Consider the following 17,413-nt stretch of genomic DNA (forward strand, 5'->3'; position numbering starts at 1 on the left):
TTCTTGTTTTCTCATTATTTTCTTTTCCTAACATCAGTGTATTTTGTGTAATTTCCAAAGTGTCATGTTGAGTGAGGTGAAATTTCCCTATGCAATCTAACCCAATCAAGAAATCATAGTCAAAATTTTCCTCATCTATTACAAACACATTAACATCATGTTCCATATCAAAAATCTTTATCCTTAAAGTCACCATTCCTATAGGTTTTTTAGCGCCATTAATTGTTTTCAAGTTAGCAGTTACACCCTTATTGCTAATAGTGTTATTTTTAATACGTAACAACTTCGAATTAATCAAAGATACATTAGACCCTGAATCGTAAACTCCTAGAAGTTGTAAAGTATTATTTAACAATAGCTTAGTCTTAATTAATGGCGGAAACACTAGTTTTTTGGATCTATTTCATTTAATTCTACCTCTAACTCTGAATGATTAACGCTTCTTATTTGCTCCCGTTTTGGTCCGTCATTATTCTTATTTTTAAACCAACATAAGGATTCGGGATGATACCGGTTTCCTTTATTTTCTTTTTCACAAATTCTGCATGGATGATAGTCCTTTCCATTCTTCTCTTTAGTCTTATTTTCTTGCTCACCAAGTGCTCTAAACCTCTGAGACTATTAAATAAATCCTCGGTTTCCTTTAGATCTTCTCTGTCTAACCTATCAGCCACAAATATTGGCAAGCCAATAGCAATAAGATCTATCAACGTAGACTTATCCATCCTTTTATTTATCTCTAGCAAAAGCCTTTCTTTTTTTATGGCATATTCAAGTAAAGATCCCTGTCTATATCTAAAAAACATTGCATACCTGACCGGCGACCAACCTTTGTCCGCATAAGTTTCACAAAACATTTTCTTCCATTGCGACCACTCTGAGTCCACTGTAAATTTAATTATCATTGACCTGTACCAGTCCAAACAGGAATCTTCCAAAAACAACCTCAGCGCCTCAATCTTCGGTATATCCTCTTCTATTCCTACACGACGGCACTCAGTCTCAAAAGTAGTTAGCCATTGACTTGCATTCGTCGTTTTATTGGTAAATTTATCTAAAACCATTCTCTCGGTCTGCTTCTTTACGTTCTGATGCTTGAATATATCCTTCTTTTTATCAGCAAAATTTTCCAAAATCTTTGCCAGGGCCTCTTCTGAAATACCCGCAGCTGATGCTTGTAGTTGAGGTCTAACTGTAATCTCTTCTAACAAATATCCTTGAAACTGCATATTTCCGTCTTCATCCATATAAACCTCGAGCTGTTCTGGTGTCATCGATATCCATACTTGTCTCTTATCATGTCTTCTTTGTAACGTGAGTTTTACCTTTTCGTATGCTGGAGTTTTAATAATCATCTCGTGCAATCTTACTGGTTGCAACTTCTCAGGAATCAAAAAAATATTCTTGTCGGCATTCGTAATCGACGTCATGCAGCATACATTTGTTTTCGGATCTTCACCCGCTTTCACAACAAATTCAAACTTAAGTTTTTCCATGGTTGTTCAATAGCCGTAGAAATGTTGTTTTATAATATCTTATTGTGTCCGTTGAGACACGGTGAAATAAAAAACCAATTTGTGTTGCTCTGAAAAGAGAGTACATTTTTATTAAGAACAAAGGTACAATGTATGCATGTTTCATTGGACAAAAACTTAACTATAACTCTTACCTGAAAAGAGAAACAACATTTAAGGCTAATATTCCACGTATATCTTTATATTTTAGTTTATTCTTCATGTAACGTTATTTATTCAACGACTCCCTTGACATTTGACACGTCAAACTATATGTCAGTTCAAACACAAGTGTCACAGATAAAATATACAATGAATGAAGGAGAAGGCTTCATTTACATGTTTATATCAAGAATCTGCATCTTTCCATCACCAACAAAAGTGGCGACCGTGACTAAGACACATAATACATGAAGAAGGAAACTACATGTTAAACCAAAACTCGTTATTTAACGGACATAATTTAAACTTCGCCATACGACGCATCTAGAAGCTGGGCTGCATATTATGCGACATGAGTGAATAGTGGCACCTACATCGCGGCGAGTCAGCGTTATTGCAGATGAGTAGCCCTGTCCTTTCTTTATTTCCTAAATATTCCCTTTTCAAGTTTGTGTGATCTGCGAGTTTGATTACGAGTGTGTAACATTAATATTCTTTGTGCATTAAGTGTCGTGTTAATCAAGAAGTTAATTTCTTTTTTGCATGTACACCACGGTGCATATACATTTTTACGTGGTTTAGCTCTTAATAATCGTAAGCATTTGCATCATTTCCGCTTCGCTAGCCTTTATTTAAAAGTGTTTACTTAAAATCAAGCACAGCTTAATGCTACGAGGGTAAATAAATGCTTAAATACTTTAATTTTATAGCTAAACGCTTAATTTACACGTAAATATATACATCATAAATAAAAGCGCAGCGATTTCGTGACATTTAAATTATAATTTGTATTTCTTTGTTTGTAAAAAGGCTTCTCATTTTCGTAATTTACACTTTTATCTTTAAAACTTTATTTCTAAAAGCAAAACATCTTTACGCCCTTATAAGTTGCTCGATTTATTATCTCTTCGCTTAAAATTAAAATCAATCGTAAACATAATTGTAGTAAAAATCATTTTGCCAATTGTTTTCGCCGAACATTCCAGGCGAACCGATTACGTAACCGGCAAGTGGCCGTTGCTGTCTGCATTGTCATCGTGCACTGTGAATCGCACGGCGCGGCACCGTGTCTCAGCGTGTCGAGTCGCTCGCGTTATCGGAGCGCACTGCACACGACACAGTGTCTCACCGTGTCTACACGGCGCGCGGCTGCTACTTCATTGTAACTGGTTTGATGCACATTTTACTTTGCTTAACTCATTAATTACGTTACGCTTTTATTCTTAAAAATGGTTGAAACTTCTGGCGTTGATTCTGACGGGAAGAAATTGAAAGAGTTAACTAAATTGCGGGGCACTATTAAGGGTCGTTTAACACGATTTAAAGATTATGTTTCTGTCATAAATGCATGTAAACAAGAGGAAATAAGTGATTTAAAACTTAAAGAATTGAAATTTCGTTTAGAACGAATTGAAAACTTGTTGTTTGAGTTTAATGAAGTTCAGTCTCAAATTGAAATATTATCGTCTGAGGAAGACGACGGTGAGGTGGATAATTTTGAAAGCGTTTTTTATAGCACGTTATCTTTAGCTCAGCATATACTGGACACGCGTCTTAAAGTTAATGAAGAAAAGGAAGGGAGCCTTCACTCTGCTCGCTCGACATGTTCTAATACGTGTAGTCATCATCATCAAAACTCAAATATCAAACTACCCACTATAAAGCTACCTACTTATGACGGAAATTATTTGAAATGGCTCGAATTTAGGGACACTTTTGAGTCGTTAATTCACTCCAATGATTCCATATCGGACATAAATAAATTTCATTATCTGAGGTCATCATTGGAGGGAGGTGCGGCTTTAATAATCAAATCATTAGAGTTTAGCTCAAAAAATTATACTGTTGCGTGGGATTTAGTACGTGAACGTTACGATAACAAAAAGGTTCTTATCAATAACCACTTAAAAGCGTTATTTGAAATAGAATGCATCTCAAGTGAGTCTCACAGAGCAATACGGTTCATGATAGACTATGTGTCAAAAAACTTAAGAGCGCTTGATACTTTAGAGCAGCCCACTGACAAATGGGATGTTCTCATTATATACTTAGTGTCTACTAAATTAGATGCAACTACCTTCACTAAATGGGAGGAGCATAAAAACACATTCAAGGACTTACCGACCTTATCCGATTTTATGCAGTTTTTGCGTAACCGTGCTGACATCCTTGAGACAATGGCGATCAGCAGAAGCGACAAACGCGATAGTAAATCTAATTTCTATAAAAATAATCAAAAACCTGAACCTAAAAATAAAGAATACCCTCATAATAAAACATTAAAAAGTTTTGTCGCCTCTGCTAGCGCCAAACCGACATTTTCGTGCGCATTTTGTAATCAGCAGCATCGGATTATAGATTGTCCTTCTTTTAAGCAGCTGTCACCTGAAAATAGATGTGCTGAGGTTTCTAAATTAAAACTTTGCTCTAATTGTTTGCGTTGGGGGCACGCTACAAATGAATGTCGGATTTTGGGTACATGTAAGACCTGCAAAAGCAAACATAATACATTATTGCATGTAGATAGTCACATACCTGAAACAAATACTACCTTAAATCATTGTAGCTACTCACCTGTGTCCCTGCCGGCTCGTTCTTCGGGTCAAGTTGTCCTTGGCACCGCCGTAATCAAGGTCATAAATCTTAAAAATAATTGTACTTACCTTGCACGTGCGTTCCTCGACGGGGGTAGCCAATCATGCTTCATCACGACGAACCTGAAAGAAAAACTTGGATACGTTAGTAATGGTACGGATACATCATGTATATTCGGCTTGATGAAACAAAAAACTCCTATATATGACAGCTGCGAAGTGACAATACAATCATGTGTAAATGATTTTGGCACACGTCTTAAGTGTCTAGTGGTTCCTGACATTACAGGGACACTCCCTAACTCCCCAATAAATGTAACGGAACTTAACATACCTCATAACATTCAACTGGCGGATCCTAACTTCTTCCACCCTTCAGAAATTGATATGTTATTAGGAGCAGAGTTGTTCTATGATCTCTTGTGTTACAATAACATAAAACTAGGCCCAGAAAAGCCGATGCTTGTCGAAACCAAGCTAGGTTGGATTGTGGCAGGTCGTCTTTATAATACCGATCTACAACCACAGCGACAAGTATATTGTAACTTCACCAAAGAGATCAGTGATCAATTGGCAAAGTTTTGGAGCCTTGAAGAAGTTCCAACCTCAAAACCAACTTTGTCAGCTGATAACGAATTCTGTGAGCGCTACTTTACTGCTACCACGAAGCGCCTTAACGATGGTAGGTTTTCAGTTTTCATGCCCTTTAAAGAGACTCCAGAGGTAGCACTTGGTGACTCATACAGCATGGCTGAAAAGCGCTTCTATAGCCTTGAGAAAAAACTTAATAAAGATCCTCACTTTAAAAATGAGTATTGCAAATTTATTCGTGAATACGAGGAACTAGGTCACTTAACTGAGATCAGCAGGCCTCAATTCGGGTACTTTATGCCCCACCACGCTGTGATCCGTGAGCGCAGCGAAACTACGCGCTTGCGTGTCGTTTTCGACTCGTCAGCGAAATCATCATCAAACAAGTCGCTTAATAGCATTCAGCACGTTGGCCCCGTAGTCCAGGATGAGTTGTTCAATATACTCATTCGGTACCGCCAGCATAAATACGTGTTGTCTGGAGACATTCAAAAAATGTATAGACAAATCATGGTAGATGAGTCACAAAGACATCTCCAGCTTATTCTCTGGAGAGAGCAGGATAACATGCCACTTAAAACTCTGCAGCTGAACACCGTAACTTACGGTACTGCATGTGCACCTTACTTAAGCACCCGGTGCCTAGTTCATCTAGCAATGGAATGTTCTGATCCTGTCGTGTCTAAGGTAATAAAAAACGACTTTTACGTCGACGACCTCTTGACAGGTGCCGCGACGGAGGGCGAACTAGCTCACATCCTAAAAACAGTTACCGAGGTTCTTAACTCTGCTGGTTTTCCTATACACAAATTTAAAACAAATTGTCCACGAATATTTCAGGAAGCCACAGAATCTGACTCTCATAATTTGTCAAAAGAGTCAAGTGTACTGGGAGTATTGTGGGCACCTAGTACCGATACTCTCAGATTCGAAATAAATATAGACAAAAATGAACATAAGGTCACCAAACGCATGATTTTATCGAATACATGTAAAATATTCGATCCTTTGGGGTTGCTAAGCCCGTGCACAATCACACTTAAGATTCTGTTGCAGAAGCTTTGGGAACTTAAATTGGAATGGGATTCGGACGTCCCAAACGGCATAAAAAAGACGTGGGATAAGATCATCAATAACTTAAACATATTGCTTGCACTGTCAATTCCCAGATCTGTTCTGTGCTCTTTCCCAGTCTCCATAGATCTTCATTGTTTCGTGGATGCCTCACAAAACGCGTATGCCGCTTGCGTATATCTACGCTCAACTGACGATGAAGGTAACGTAAGCACCAACCTATTATGCGCCAAAACGCGCGTGGTCCCCTTGAAACCTGTTACTATTCCCAGGCTCGAGCTATGTGCTGCTCTTCTAGGAGCACGGCTTGCAACAAAGGTTTGTGAAGCTTTGCGGTGCAAAGTTGACACTAAAACGTTTTGGTCTGATTCGTCGATAACCATAGGATGGATTAAAACTCAGCCAAAACTCTTAAAGACTTTCGTTTGCAACCGAGTGAATGAAATCCATGAATTAACAGAACGCGAATCATGGAGACATGTACCGACTGACCTTAATCCAGCGGACATGGCTTCTCGAGGCATTGAACCCAGCGCGCTTGTTGATTCTGCGCTGTGGTGGAACGGTCCTCAGTTTCTGTCGAAACCTGAATCTGAATGGCCTCAGCAGCTAACTGGGCATTCAGAAAGTCAATTACCTGAAATAAAAGCCCATCATGTCCAAAACAATGATCAAATTATCGTAAAATTTGAAAATTATTCTAATCCTTTACGGCTACAGCGAGCATTAGCATATGTATTCCGGTTCATAAACAACTGCAAAAATCATAAGAATAAAACTGTGGGTTCTCTTAATGAAACTGAACTTCATCAATCTCTTACCTTCCTTCTTAAAACCGCTCAGCAGGAGTCCTTTGGATTTGAGATAAATGCACTTCAAGAACACAAGTCGCTTAAAAGGTCCAATGTTCTGCAATTATCTCCCTTTATCGATGAAAAGGGACTGCTGCGAGTGGGTGGTCGGTTTAAAACACGCGAACCTTAATTATGATGCCAAACACCCTATTCTATTAAAATCAAAACACCATCTTACCAAAATCCTGATGTCAAGTGAGCACTTAAGGTTATTCCATGCTGGTCCTCAACTGCTTCTCAGCTCTTTCAGAGAAAAATACTGGCCTATTGGCGGACGAACGCTAGCTAGAAGCATTGTGCATAAATGCGTCACTTGTGTCAGGATGAAAGGTAAGACGATGGAACCATTAATGGGTAACCTACCTACTGCTAGGGTATCTCAATCTTATCCTTTCCAGGTTACTGGAACCGATTTTGCTGGCCCTTTCATGATTTCCAGCAAAACAGGTCGCGGCAGTAGAACCACAAAATGCTATCTGTGCATCTTTATTTGTTTCTCTACTAAAGCTGTGCACCTTGAGACGGTCAGTGATCTCACGACCCAAGCTTTCATTTCTTGCCTTAAGAGATTTATCGCTAGAAGAGGTAAACCTGATTACATCTGCTGTGACAATGGCAAAAATTACGTCGGAGCAAACAATGAGTTAGGCAGAGTGTTGCAGTCAAACCTAAGTAGCATAACTGACTTTGCGACTAATAGGGGCATAAAGTTTGTTTTCAATCCCCCATACTCTCCAACTTTTGGCGGCCTCTGGGAGGCTGGCGTAAAGAGTGCAAAATTTCACCTTAAACGTATAGCAGGGAATGTTAGTCTTACATACGAGGGGTTAAGCACGCTTTTCACTCAAATTGAAGCGATCCTTAACTCCCGACCCCTAACTCCTTTATCACTTGACCCAAACGACCTCTCTCCTTTGACCCCAGGGCACTTCCTCATCGGGCGGCCGCTGACGTCACTACCAAGCCCGCAGAAGCCTGAAAACATGAACATTCGCACAAGGTACCAGTTGGTCGAACAGCTCCGGTGCAACTTCTGGGAAAGATGGAGAAAAGAATATCTGGCCGAACTGCAACAAAGAACAAAATGGCGTTCCCGGCAGATAAACCTAAAGAAAGGGGATTTGGTGGTCTTCAAAGAACCTAATCTGCCACCACTCAAATGGAGACTCGGCCGAGTTCAGCGACTTTACCCCGGCGATGACGGAGTGGCCAGAGTCGCCGACTTCCTGACCTACCGAGGCGTTGAACGAAGAGGCGTTAACAAGGTCTGCCCTCTACCAACCACGACGGAGGATTCTGATGTCTTGGAAGAAGCTGCAAGTCCTTCCAAGGGCGGGGAGGATGTCAAGGACCGGTCCTACCGCGTGAGGCGACAGAGGGGAACGCAGGGCGCGGGGGACGACTCCGCGCCAGAGCCGATACAACCACCATCACGATCGCGCGCGCGCATCCCTCAAGAATAATCCGAAATAATAACGTTAGCATGTAACTTTCCGAATTAAATGTTTATATCAAGAATCTGCATCTTTCCATCACCAACAAAAGTAAACTTGTACAATATAAAACTAAATTATAACCAGACTATTTTCAAAACTTTTATAACGTGATCTTGTTTAGCATGTATTTAAGACGAGCTCCATAAAACAAAATGATTTTACGATAATCATTTACACATTTTTTGTTAATAACGATGAAGTTCGAGAAAATTTTGTTAGTAAACAATTTCCTAACTTATTGAAAAATAATCTGTAACTATTATTTTCTGACAATTAATACCTTTTAAAAAATATTCAATATTCATTCATCTTCATATATTTATTGATAAAAGTAATTACACGTCCAAAATAGTTACATAATGTCGTATTACATTAAAACTAAATATAAATTGTAAAATTAAATCAATACAAAATGTCAATTATAATTATAAATTAAGTGTCAAGGTACAGTCACGTCTGAAAATATCGATAAGAAAAATGTGCTTTTTTCGTATGGATATTTTGAGGCGTGACCGTACAATGAATACATTGGAAAAATACAATAAATTATGACTTAATATTAAGATTAAAATAATTTGGTACAAAAATAATTTCTCAAATAAAAATAAAATAAAATTCTCAATTAAAATACTAAAATACTGTAAATAGATAAACTTGCATTGTGTGTGTGCATCACTGACACCTTGGACGTGGAATGTGATGTACTTGCTTTTGAAACCGCGCGCCCATACCCAAAATCACGCGCGAACACTTATTTTGAGCGTTGAATAAAATGTACAAATAATGAAGATACAGTTCTAAAAGAATGGACTTTTCTATTGGAAATATCCTCCTCTTTATTAATATTAATTTAGGTTTTTTAAATATTATTATTTCTTGAGATATTGGGAAAATGGAAATATATACTTTTTTCCCCTTTTTTTGTTAATAAGTTTTGATATTAATTGTGTGCTTATAAACGCTTCAAATACATTTTTCTAGACATCATTATGAATCTAATGAGGTATCACACATATTTTAGGAGTAGTGTCTCTATTTTTCACCGCTTTCAGTTTGTCGAGTAAATTGTAAGTCGATTCGTGTAATAATGTGCTATAATATTTATATATTTATTTATCCACCAGAGTCCCATCGTCCTAATACCTACTTACCTATCTACCTACCTACTAATTAGGTACCTACAAAGAAATTAAAATAATTATTTAAATGGATCAGAGTTGCTTTTGATTTATTTCGTTACATTTAAAAACAAAACAAATCAATTCTATTTTCTAATACCATCGATTTTTATTTAACCGCCAATTTTTCTTGTATGGTGGGGAACTAGAGAAAATGGTACTTGTTCTTTTCCATACCGTATACAAAACAAAACACAATTACTTAAACTGAAAAGGATCTATTATTCATATATTGTTTTATGAAAGGCAGGGTTTGCAGATAGAATACTCAATCCTCGTAAATTTATCGACAAAATGTGTTCTATTGTAAACAAATGTAGTGTTACGTGATATGAAAACAAACAATGTAGAATAGGTAATTAATATCTCACACTAGGTTTGATCGTTAATACAGAACTGTCTTCTAACAATGAGGTCCGTTCATCATAATATGGATGACCGAGGAATCACGCCTTAACCAATTAATTGAAATTAATTATATTAAGGTTCAGTGGGTTCAGCCACTTTTTTACATAGAAAATAATACGGTTGCCAAGAAATACGAGTATGTATTAATAGCAATTTTTGATTCGAAACCTGATTAAACAATTAGAACCGATACAAAATTCTCGAACATAAGTATAAAGGATGGCTCATGCTAGACTGGGCCGGCGAGGCGTCCGACACGTCATTTTCTATGACGGCTGATCGGTGATCACGTGGTGCTTTCCACAGAAAACGAAGCGCCGGAAGCTCCGGTCAGGTCCCGGCCTGATCTAGCGTCAGTTAACTTTAACCTTTTCGCCGCCACGTCAATGAAGTAATAATGTGTCATCAATGTAACGTCAAAAATTTCAGGTATACAAACCCGACCAAAACCTCATATTATATATACATATACACCCAAAACACACACACACACACGCACATGCACACGCACGCGCACGCGCACACACACGCGCACGCGCACACACACGCGCACGCGCACACACACACACACACGCACGCACGACGGCACGCACGCACGCACGCACCTTAGTGACATGCGTCCTTCTGCCTCGGTGCGACTGTCGCGAACTAATTAGCTGTCTGCTACTTCCAACAGTTTTATTTCTATTGTGTTTAACTTTAACTTACCCTCATATCTAACGATAAGAAAGTCATGTTATATTATTATTAATATTAAATAGTTATAATAATTACACATTAATGTAAACAACGAGAAGGGGAAACCTGATCCACCGTGATACAGTTCTTACTAGTACGGGGATCAGATGACGCTTACTCAATGTTTCATTGCATTTACCTTCAAACTTGTGTACAAATTATTTACAATGATAAGTTCACCCTGTATCATTTATTTACTTGTAAGCAGTTGTGAGCTATCATGTAGCTAAATAAAGTTTTTTTTATATATTTTAAATTACCAAAGAACATTACGTACGATGTGTAGTCTGATGGCGTTATTCTTAAGAAACGCGTTACTGGCCTGAATTTTCTATGAATCGTTTCTCTTTATCTGTCATTTTGACTTATGTACTTGTAAGAAAGGGATAAAACATAATTTAACTAAATCAGGCCCGTAAAGTTTTTATGAATAAGGGGGTAAGAAAATTTCGAGCTTCCAATTTGACAGCTCTAAGAAAGGAGATATACGGTTGCGTTAATGATAAAGTAACTTTCATTGTCAAAAATTGACGTTTGACAATTGAGTGACCACAAAACGAATGGCGCAGTACAGTACCATATGTTTCAGTTGTCAAACTAGGAAGCACGTTTTTTCTTAGAGTTTACCTCTCTATAACAATCAATAACTCTTTGATATTATCTACACTAAACGAATTGGATATTCTGTTGGCATCGCACAATCAATTGAGTTTTCAGATGAGCATAAGAGCAAGGGCAATGCTCCGCCGGACGTTGTACAGTACTTCTATTATAATGTTTTAGCAAGTGTTTTTACCCACTATCATAACCTACACAATAGAAGTAATAATGAAAAGCGTCACTTTATTCTTTATATTTTCTGATCTTATAGAACGCTGACTTAAAAAATAAGCTTGGCTTGTGTAAAAACAAATTGTGTGATGACTTGTACGTTTTATCGTCAGTAATATTTGCGGGTGATGGAGAGGAACAAGATCGTTGTAGCAGGTGGCCCAGGGTGGAAATAACTGAAAAAAATTGATGGGTTATTTTTGATATAAGTTGTAATCGGTAAATTACGGATTAAAATAAACCTAAATTAAGGGATACCGATACACTTACAACTCTAGTCTAAAGTAGACAAATATGTTAGGAACATCACAAAGAAATAATGAAAATGGGCTCGAAAAATAAGAAGGGGTTTAAACAGTAGGTACCTTGCAATTCCCTCGTGGAGTGGGCCCGTTGGAATTTCTATGATCTTGTCTTCTTTCTCACAAAATCACCTGGGTTATAGTTGACAGGAATATGCACTTAATCATTGGATTATTTATTTGCCATAATGAGTGATTTAACATAATGAACTAAAATAATTATCTCTATTATTGTGTAAGTGATTTGTGACACGAGAAAGCTCGTATTTTAATGAATGTAGAATGAAGAGAGACGTAATGTGGGTAATTTCCATACAAAAGGGATCAGTTTTAATTGCTCCTGACTGCTTACAGAGCTTAAAACTACAAACGTTGAAACTTGAGAACCTTGTGTAATAAATCCATTGTTGGCAACGGTTTAGATAAGTTCTTTTACACATAGACATTGCCAAGCCTTGAATGAAATTGCATTTAGTTCTCAGCTTAAATCCGGTTAGAAATCTACCTACCATCTTATTTGTAAAACTTTACATACTTCGTTAAGTATATAGCAAAGGGACAATTTTTGTCACCGACGTGAAGCTTTATGGCAGACTGAAAAATGAAAAAAAAAATGTTTATTAGGTAAGTTTATTATACAATTTGACAACAATTGGCTGTGTGAGTCCTCCTTGTAAGTATATATATACCTGTATCAGGAAAATCCGCTCTTTCTTAATGTACCTAGGTACATAATATTCATATTCGTATTACTTAAGTTATAGTTATTAATCTTAAAACATTTATTGTAGTCTAATATCAATTAAAATGTACTGTTTGTAGTGTGTGTGTGTGTGTGTGTGCGTGTGCGTGCGCGTGTGTGTGGGTGTGTTTGTGTGTGTGTGTGTGTGTGTGTGTGCGCGCGTGTGCGTGTGCGCGCGCGTGTGTGTGTGCGTGTGCGTGCGTGCGTGCGTGTGTGTGTGTGTGTGTGTGTGTGTGTGTGTGTGTGTGTGTGTGTGTGTTTAACTACCTCAGTTTAAGTAATTCTTTTTCATTATAATTAAGGCATTCTAACCATCTTTTAACAGTAATTTTGCATTTAGATAGTGGCAAATGATAAATTGATAGGTTTATTGTTTATAGCATTATACAAGCGAGCAGATTGTGCCGTATTTTGTCTTTTGGCAAAGAAAGATCTTACATATGGTGTAGGGCTGTCCCTACACCATCAATGCTGTCATTAATTTAATAAATTTGTAGATTATTTATGTCGTAGAATCACCAAAATATTTTAAAAAACGTCACGTTGAGTGGAATGTTACTACTTAAACACTGTTCTTCTATAGTATAGTGAGTTACACTAATTAATTCTCTAGATCCCGAAATTACAAAGCCACCACAGCATACTTCCGTATACATACTATACTTATATGTATAGTGTATCACATGAATTTACTGTACCTATATATTAGAAATAAATGTAGGTTGTTTAAAATAAATAAATAAATATCGGACATTCTTACTCTGATTGACTAAGCTCCACAGTAAGCTCAAGAAGGCTTGTGTCGTGGGTACTGAGACAACGATATATATAATATTTATATAAATACTTTAATACATAATATAAATAACATATAATATTTATATAAATACTTTAATAATAGAATCCAAAGAGAATGTAAAACTTTACAATAATGCCCGCTATTTCGGTCTTTTACTTTTTTCCATTGTATTGTTCCATATTGTGTTACTTCTCTGTGGCACACGTTGACATATTTTTTTTTGTGTTACGCACGGTCCCAAAAACTTGTCCATTCCTGGGGGCCTACCGCCGATATATTTTTAAACTTTTTGATTATCATCTTTTGTGGTCGTATCTATATCTTAAAGATCATAATGTAGAATAGTTATTAAAATATAATTAGTCAAATACTTCACCTCTGGTCAAAATTATGCGGAAAATAAATTGTGTTCCTTCATACAAAATCCTAAATATTGTAGGATTGTCAATGTACCGGGAACCTTGCGACGCAAGGCCGAGCAGGAATCGCAAACCTTAAAATATTTGGACTAATTAATTGAGTTAGGATTTTGTTAGTACTCTTTCATTGAATAGAAAAAAAAGTAAGTTAAATATTAGAAATACCGTTTTTATTAGATTTTTAATTAATTATTGTTAGACTTATTTTTACCGTGTGGTGTCGATTACAATTTCACTAAGTAACATCATTTGGCGACTAGGGTAATGAAAGTCGACTGGTCACTTTTTGTGCCTACTACTACCTGCACTTGAGTTGTGACACACACACTTAGCTGTGGAATTGGGAAAGAGATAGCACGATAAAAAGGTTTGCCGTAGTCACCAGATGATATTACGGAAGTATTACAGTCGGTGGAAATACTTATATTACAACTATGAAAAGATTTTTTTTTATAGTTTAATCAATACTATCATTGTCAGAGCTGGAGCTATACTGTTAGCTTTCACTGGTGTCATCTGTGACATTTATTATAAAATTCACAGTTATATTCCAAAACTCGACTGAACGCAAGCGCACCCGAACATGGAATGGAATGACTGACTGACTAAAATGGCGGACCATGCGTGCCGCTGCCCTGACGCGACGCCTCTGAGTCGTGTCATAAAATGTAAGGCCGTGGTATCGACGTCAGCGGGTAGCTGAGCGGTAAGCGGTGACTGCTGGCGGCAAAGGTCAAGAGTTAGAGGGGGGGGGGACACATCTATCTATCTATCTATCTATCTATCTACGTCTAGGGGAGTCAAAAAAAGTCCCTAAAAAAATTTTTTTTTTAGATTTTATTGTACAACTTTGTCGGCTTTATTGATTTATATATCCATGCCAAATTTCAGCTTTCTAGCACTAACGACCACGGAGCAAAGCCTCTGACAGACAGACAGACAGACGGACATGGCAAAACTATAAGGGTTCCTAGTTGACTACGGAACCCTAAACAGTGGTACCTAAATATGTTCATGAAATTGCCCACTACCATAGCCTCAAAATAGATACAGACAAGCGGCCCTATTCGAAGAATGAAATACGGAAACGATAAGATAACGATAAGTTCTGGTTTAGATAAGTTCTCAATTAAGTAGATATCATTTGTATGTCGTATAATCGACAGAAGCAGCACGATTCGGGCAACTAATGTCACTTTGACGTTAGAAATATCGTAAATAGATCTTATTGAGATCAAAGCAGAATCAAAATAAACGTCAATTTTGACATATCGTTTAGTTATCGATCTTTTCAATCTCTTTCCAAGATCTTAAGCATCTCTTAATCATTTTTCGAATCGGGCCCAATGTGTTGATATTTCCTCTACAACGTTCCTGAACTTTCATAAAAGTTACAGTTAAAATTAAATACATGTAGGAATTTTCTAGGCCGAGATACCATCGAAGTGTTTAAATCCTCCTACCAAAACACACATCCGCACTTACAATAGGCTTACACGTGACTGAAGTTAGAAGACTCAGACCACGATAAATTAGCAGTGATTTTGACAGCCCAGACAGTGCAAGTGTTATTGTAAACGTCAAACTTCTATGAAATTATAACGTTTACTTAACACTTGCACAGGCTGATCTATCAAAATCGTTGCCAACTTAGCTTGGTCTGACTCTACGCGTCAGTCAATAAGTCAGTGTTTCCAACAATATGATTAGCTAGAAACCACCGATTAAAAATAAAGTGTATCTGTAACTACTTTTTCAACACACTCGCTCAAAACGGCAGCGGGCGAGGGGCGGCAGGCTGTATGACAGATGCAAGACGCTTATTACTAACCAATTTAACAATTAAAATTGGATTATTATGAACGTACGTGTACGTACGTACGTGTTCCTTTTCCTCGTAAGTGTATTGAAAAACGTCGTATGAAACACGTGTGCCTGTGACCATTATATACGCGGATTTCTTATGGCGCACTCGTTTTCATATCGCCTAGTATATATTGGTCACTTAGCACACTTGTATCATAATGTACTATTGAGTTATTTCGCTTTTACTGAACTGTGACAGGGTGGGCAAAGCTATATTGAAAATGCAAACTTGTAATGTTTTACTACGTATTTAAACATTGTACACGTATGAATATCTCACTCAAATTACATTATTTACCTCCTTTTGCGACTGAGGTGGCATATCACGTTCATCTTAATGGACCGAATTTTCGCGACACTGCAATAATTTGGTTATTGCAAAGTTCGTGCGGTTCTATATTTTTTTTTAGGTTTATTTGATCTTTGCGTGTACCAATTATCGGAATTAGCAAAAATTAAATTAGCACCTTGTTTGCCCAATGAGCCATTAATTTTATTAAATGGCACGTAGCTCACTATCACTGCGCACTAATCCTGATTCGTGCCAAGTGGAATAGCCGTCCGCCAGTCTGTGACATTCTTGCACGTCGCCAAGAAAGATTAATGGTAGCATAATAGTCGTTTCGGTCCTGCAACCTTCTGAAATCTGCTAACCACTCACGTGATTGATATATTTTAGTGACCTCTATTATTATAATAAAATCGTATAGAAAATGTACAATAAATCGAATATAAATCATTACCTATATGAAAGAAAATAGACCGCCGGCCTTTATAAATATCAAACAGGTATCCCAGAATCTGCACAGATTACAATAGCCATAGTAGATAGTGTCAGCCTAAGCTTACTTTGCACCGACTAGAAAAGAACAAAGTGATGGAGTGTCATTAAGTGTCTATGAAAATAAGACACAAATTTTACTTTGATGTTGTCATACTTTGTCGATGCAAATGCCATCCAGAGTTAGCTTGGTCTTACTACCCGTTGTTGAAAAATACACGTTGGATTATTTTACACTTCAGAGCAATAAAAACAAAGACCGTATAATAATACTTACATTATGATCAGGGACCTACCTACTTGTTTGCTTCTACGATTACCATAAATCTATTATTAACTGCAGATACGTCACTTATGCTGCATTATCATCTTCCTCGCGTTGTTCCGACACTATTGCCACGGCTCACGGGAGCCTGGGATCCGTTTCGCAAATTTACCCCAAGATTTGGCGTAGGCACTAGTTTTTACGAAAGCGACTGCCATCTGACCTTTCAACCCAGAGGGTAAACTAGGCCTTATTGGGGATTAGTCCGGTTTCCTCACGATGTTTTCCTTCACCGAAAAGCAACTGGTAAATATCAAATATTTCGTACTTATATAAGTTCCGAAAAACTCATTGGTACGAGCCGGGGTTTGAACCCGCGACCTCCGGATTCAAAAAGTCCTCTCTCGCTCTCTTGCCGCTAGGCCATTAGCACCATGCAGCTGTATCATGCACATTCATAAGTAACATATTGCGGGGAAATGTATTAGTATTACATTTTAAAAATTCTGTTTTGATTTTTTTTGATGTCGGTAACGGTGGGTCGACACGTTTCGCTTGTTTAGAGTTCCCCCCCTCAACTACCTTTGGCTCCCCGTCACACGCACGAGGCGGGACCTCTACGGGCGACGCCGGCGCCTGCGATGGTGCTAGCTGTTCCGAGGCGGACCTCGCGTCATCGCCAAGGCTGTTTGCCATAACTTCGACACTGGGGACGGCGTCATTAATACCAGTAAGTCGGCCGCTCTGCACGACACTCCCTGGTTCGGTTTCAGCATTTGATGGAGGGCAAACGTTACAG

The 17,413-nt window shown here is 37.8% G+C and overlaps 2 protein-coding genes across 2 annotated transcripts; one reads left to right on the plus strand and one right to left on the minus strand.

The window, feature by feature from the left end:
- Nucleotides 1–443: 443 nt before the first annotated feature.
- Nucleotides 444–1,864, minus strand: LOC133515838 (uncharacterized). The gene is made up of 2 exons (XM_061848430.1): nt 1,670–1,864; nt 444–1,585 (listed from the first exon to the last, which is right to left on the minus strand). Exon 2 carries the CDS (start codon nt 1,494–1,496, stop codon nt 444–446), a length of 1,053 nt encoding a protein of 350 aa, XP_061704414.1. The 5' UTR covers nt 1,497–1,585; nt 1,670–1,864.
- On the plus strand, nt 1,860–8,307 carry LOC133516038 (uncharacterized). The gene is made up of 2 exons (XM_061848726.1): nt 1,860–2,838; nt 7,714–8,307. Exon 2 carries the CDS (start codon nt 7,773–7,775, stop codon nt 8,250–8,252), a length of 480 nt encoding a protein of 159 aa, XP_061704710.1. The 5' UTR covers nt 1,860–2,838; nt 7,714–7,772; the 3' UTR covers nt 8,253–8,307.
- The last annotated feature ends 9,106 nt before the right edge of the window (nt 8,308–17,413 follow it).

Source organism: Cydia pomonella, chromosome 3 (genome assembly GCF_033807575.1).
Source record: "Cydia pomonella isolate Wapato2018A chromosome 3, ilCydPomo1, whole genome shotgun sequence".
NCBI lineage: Eukaryota > Metazoa > Arthropoda > Insecta > Lepidoptera > Tortricidae > Cydia > Cydia pomonella.

Coding starts and splice junctions, on each gene's coding strand:
- LOC133516038 (XM_061848726.1), top strand. CDS start 7,773: ATGAACATTCGCACAAGGTACCAGTTGGTCGAACAGCTCCGGTGCAAC.
- LOC133515838 (XM_061848430.1), bottom strand. CDS start 1,496: ATGGAAAAACTTAAGTTTGAATTTGTTGTGAAAGCGGGTGAAGATCCG.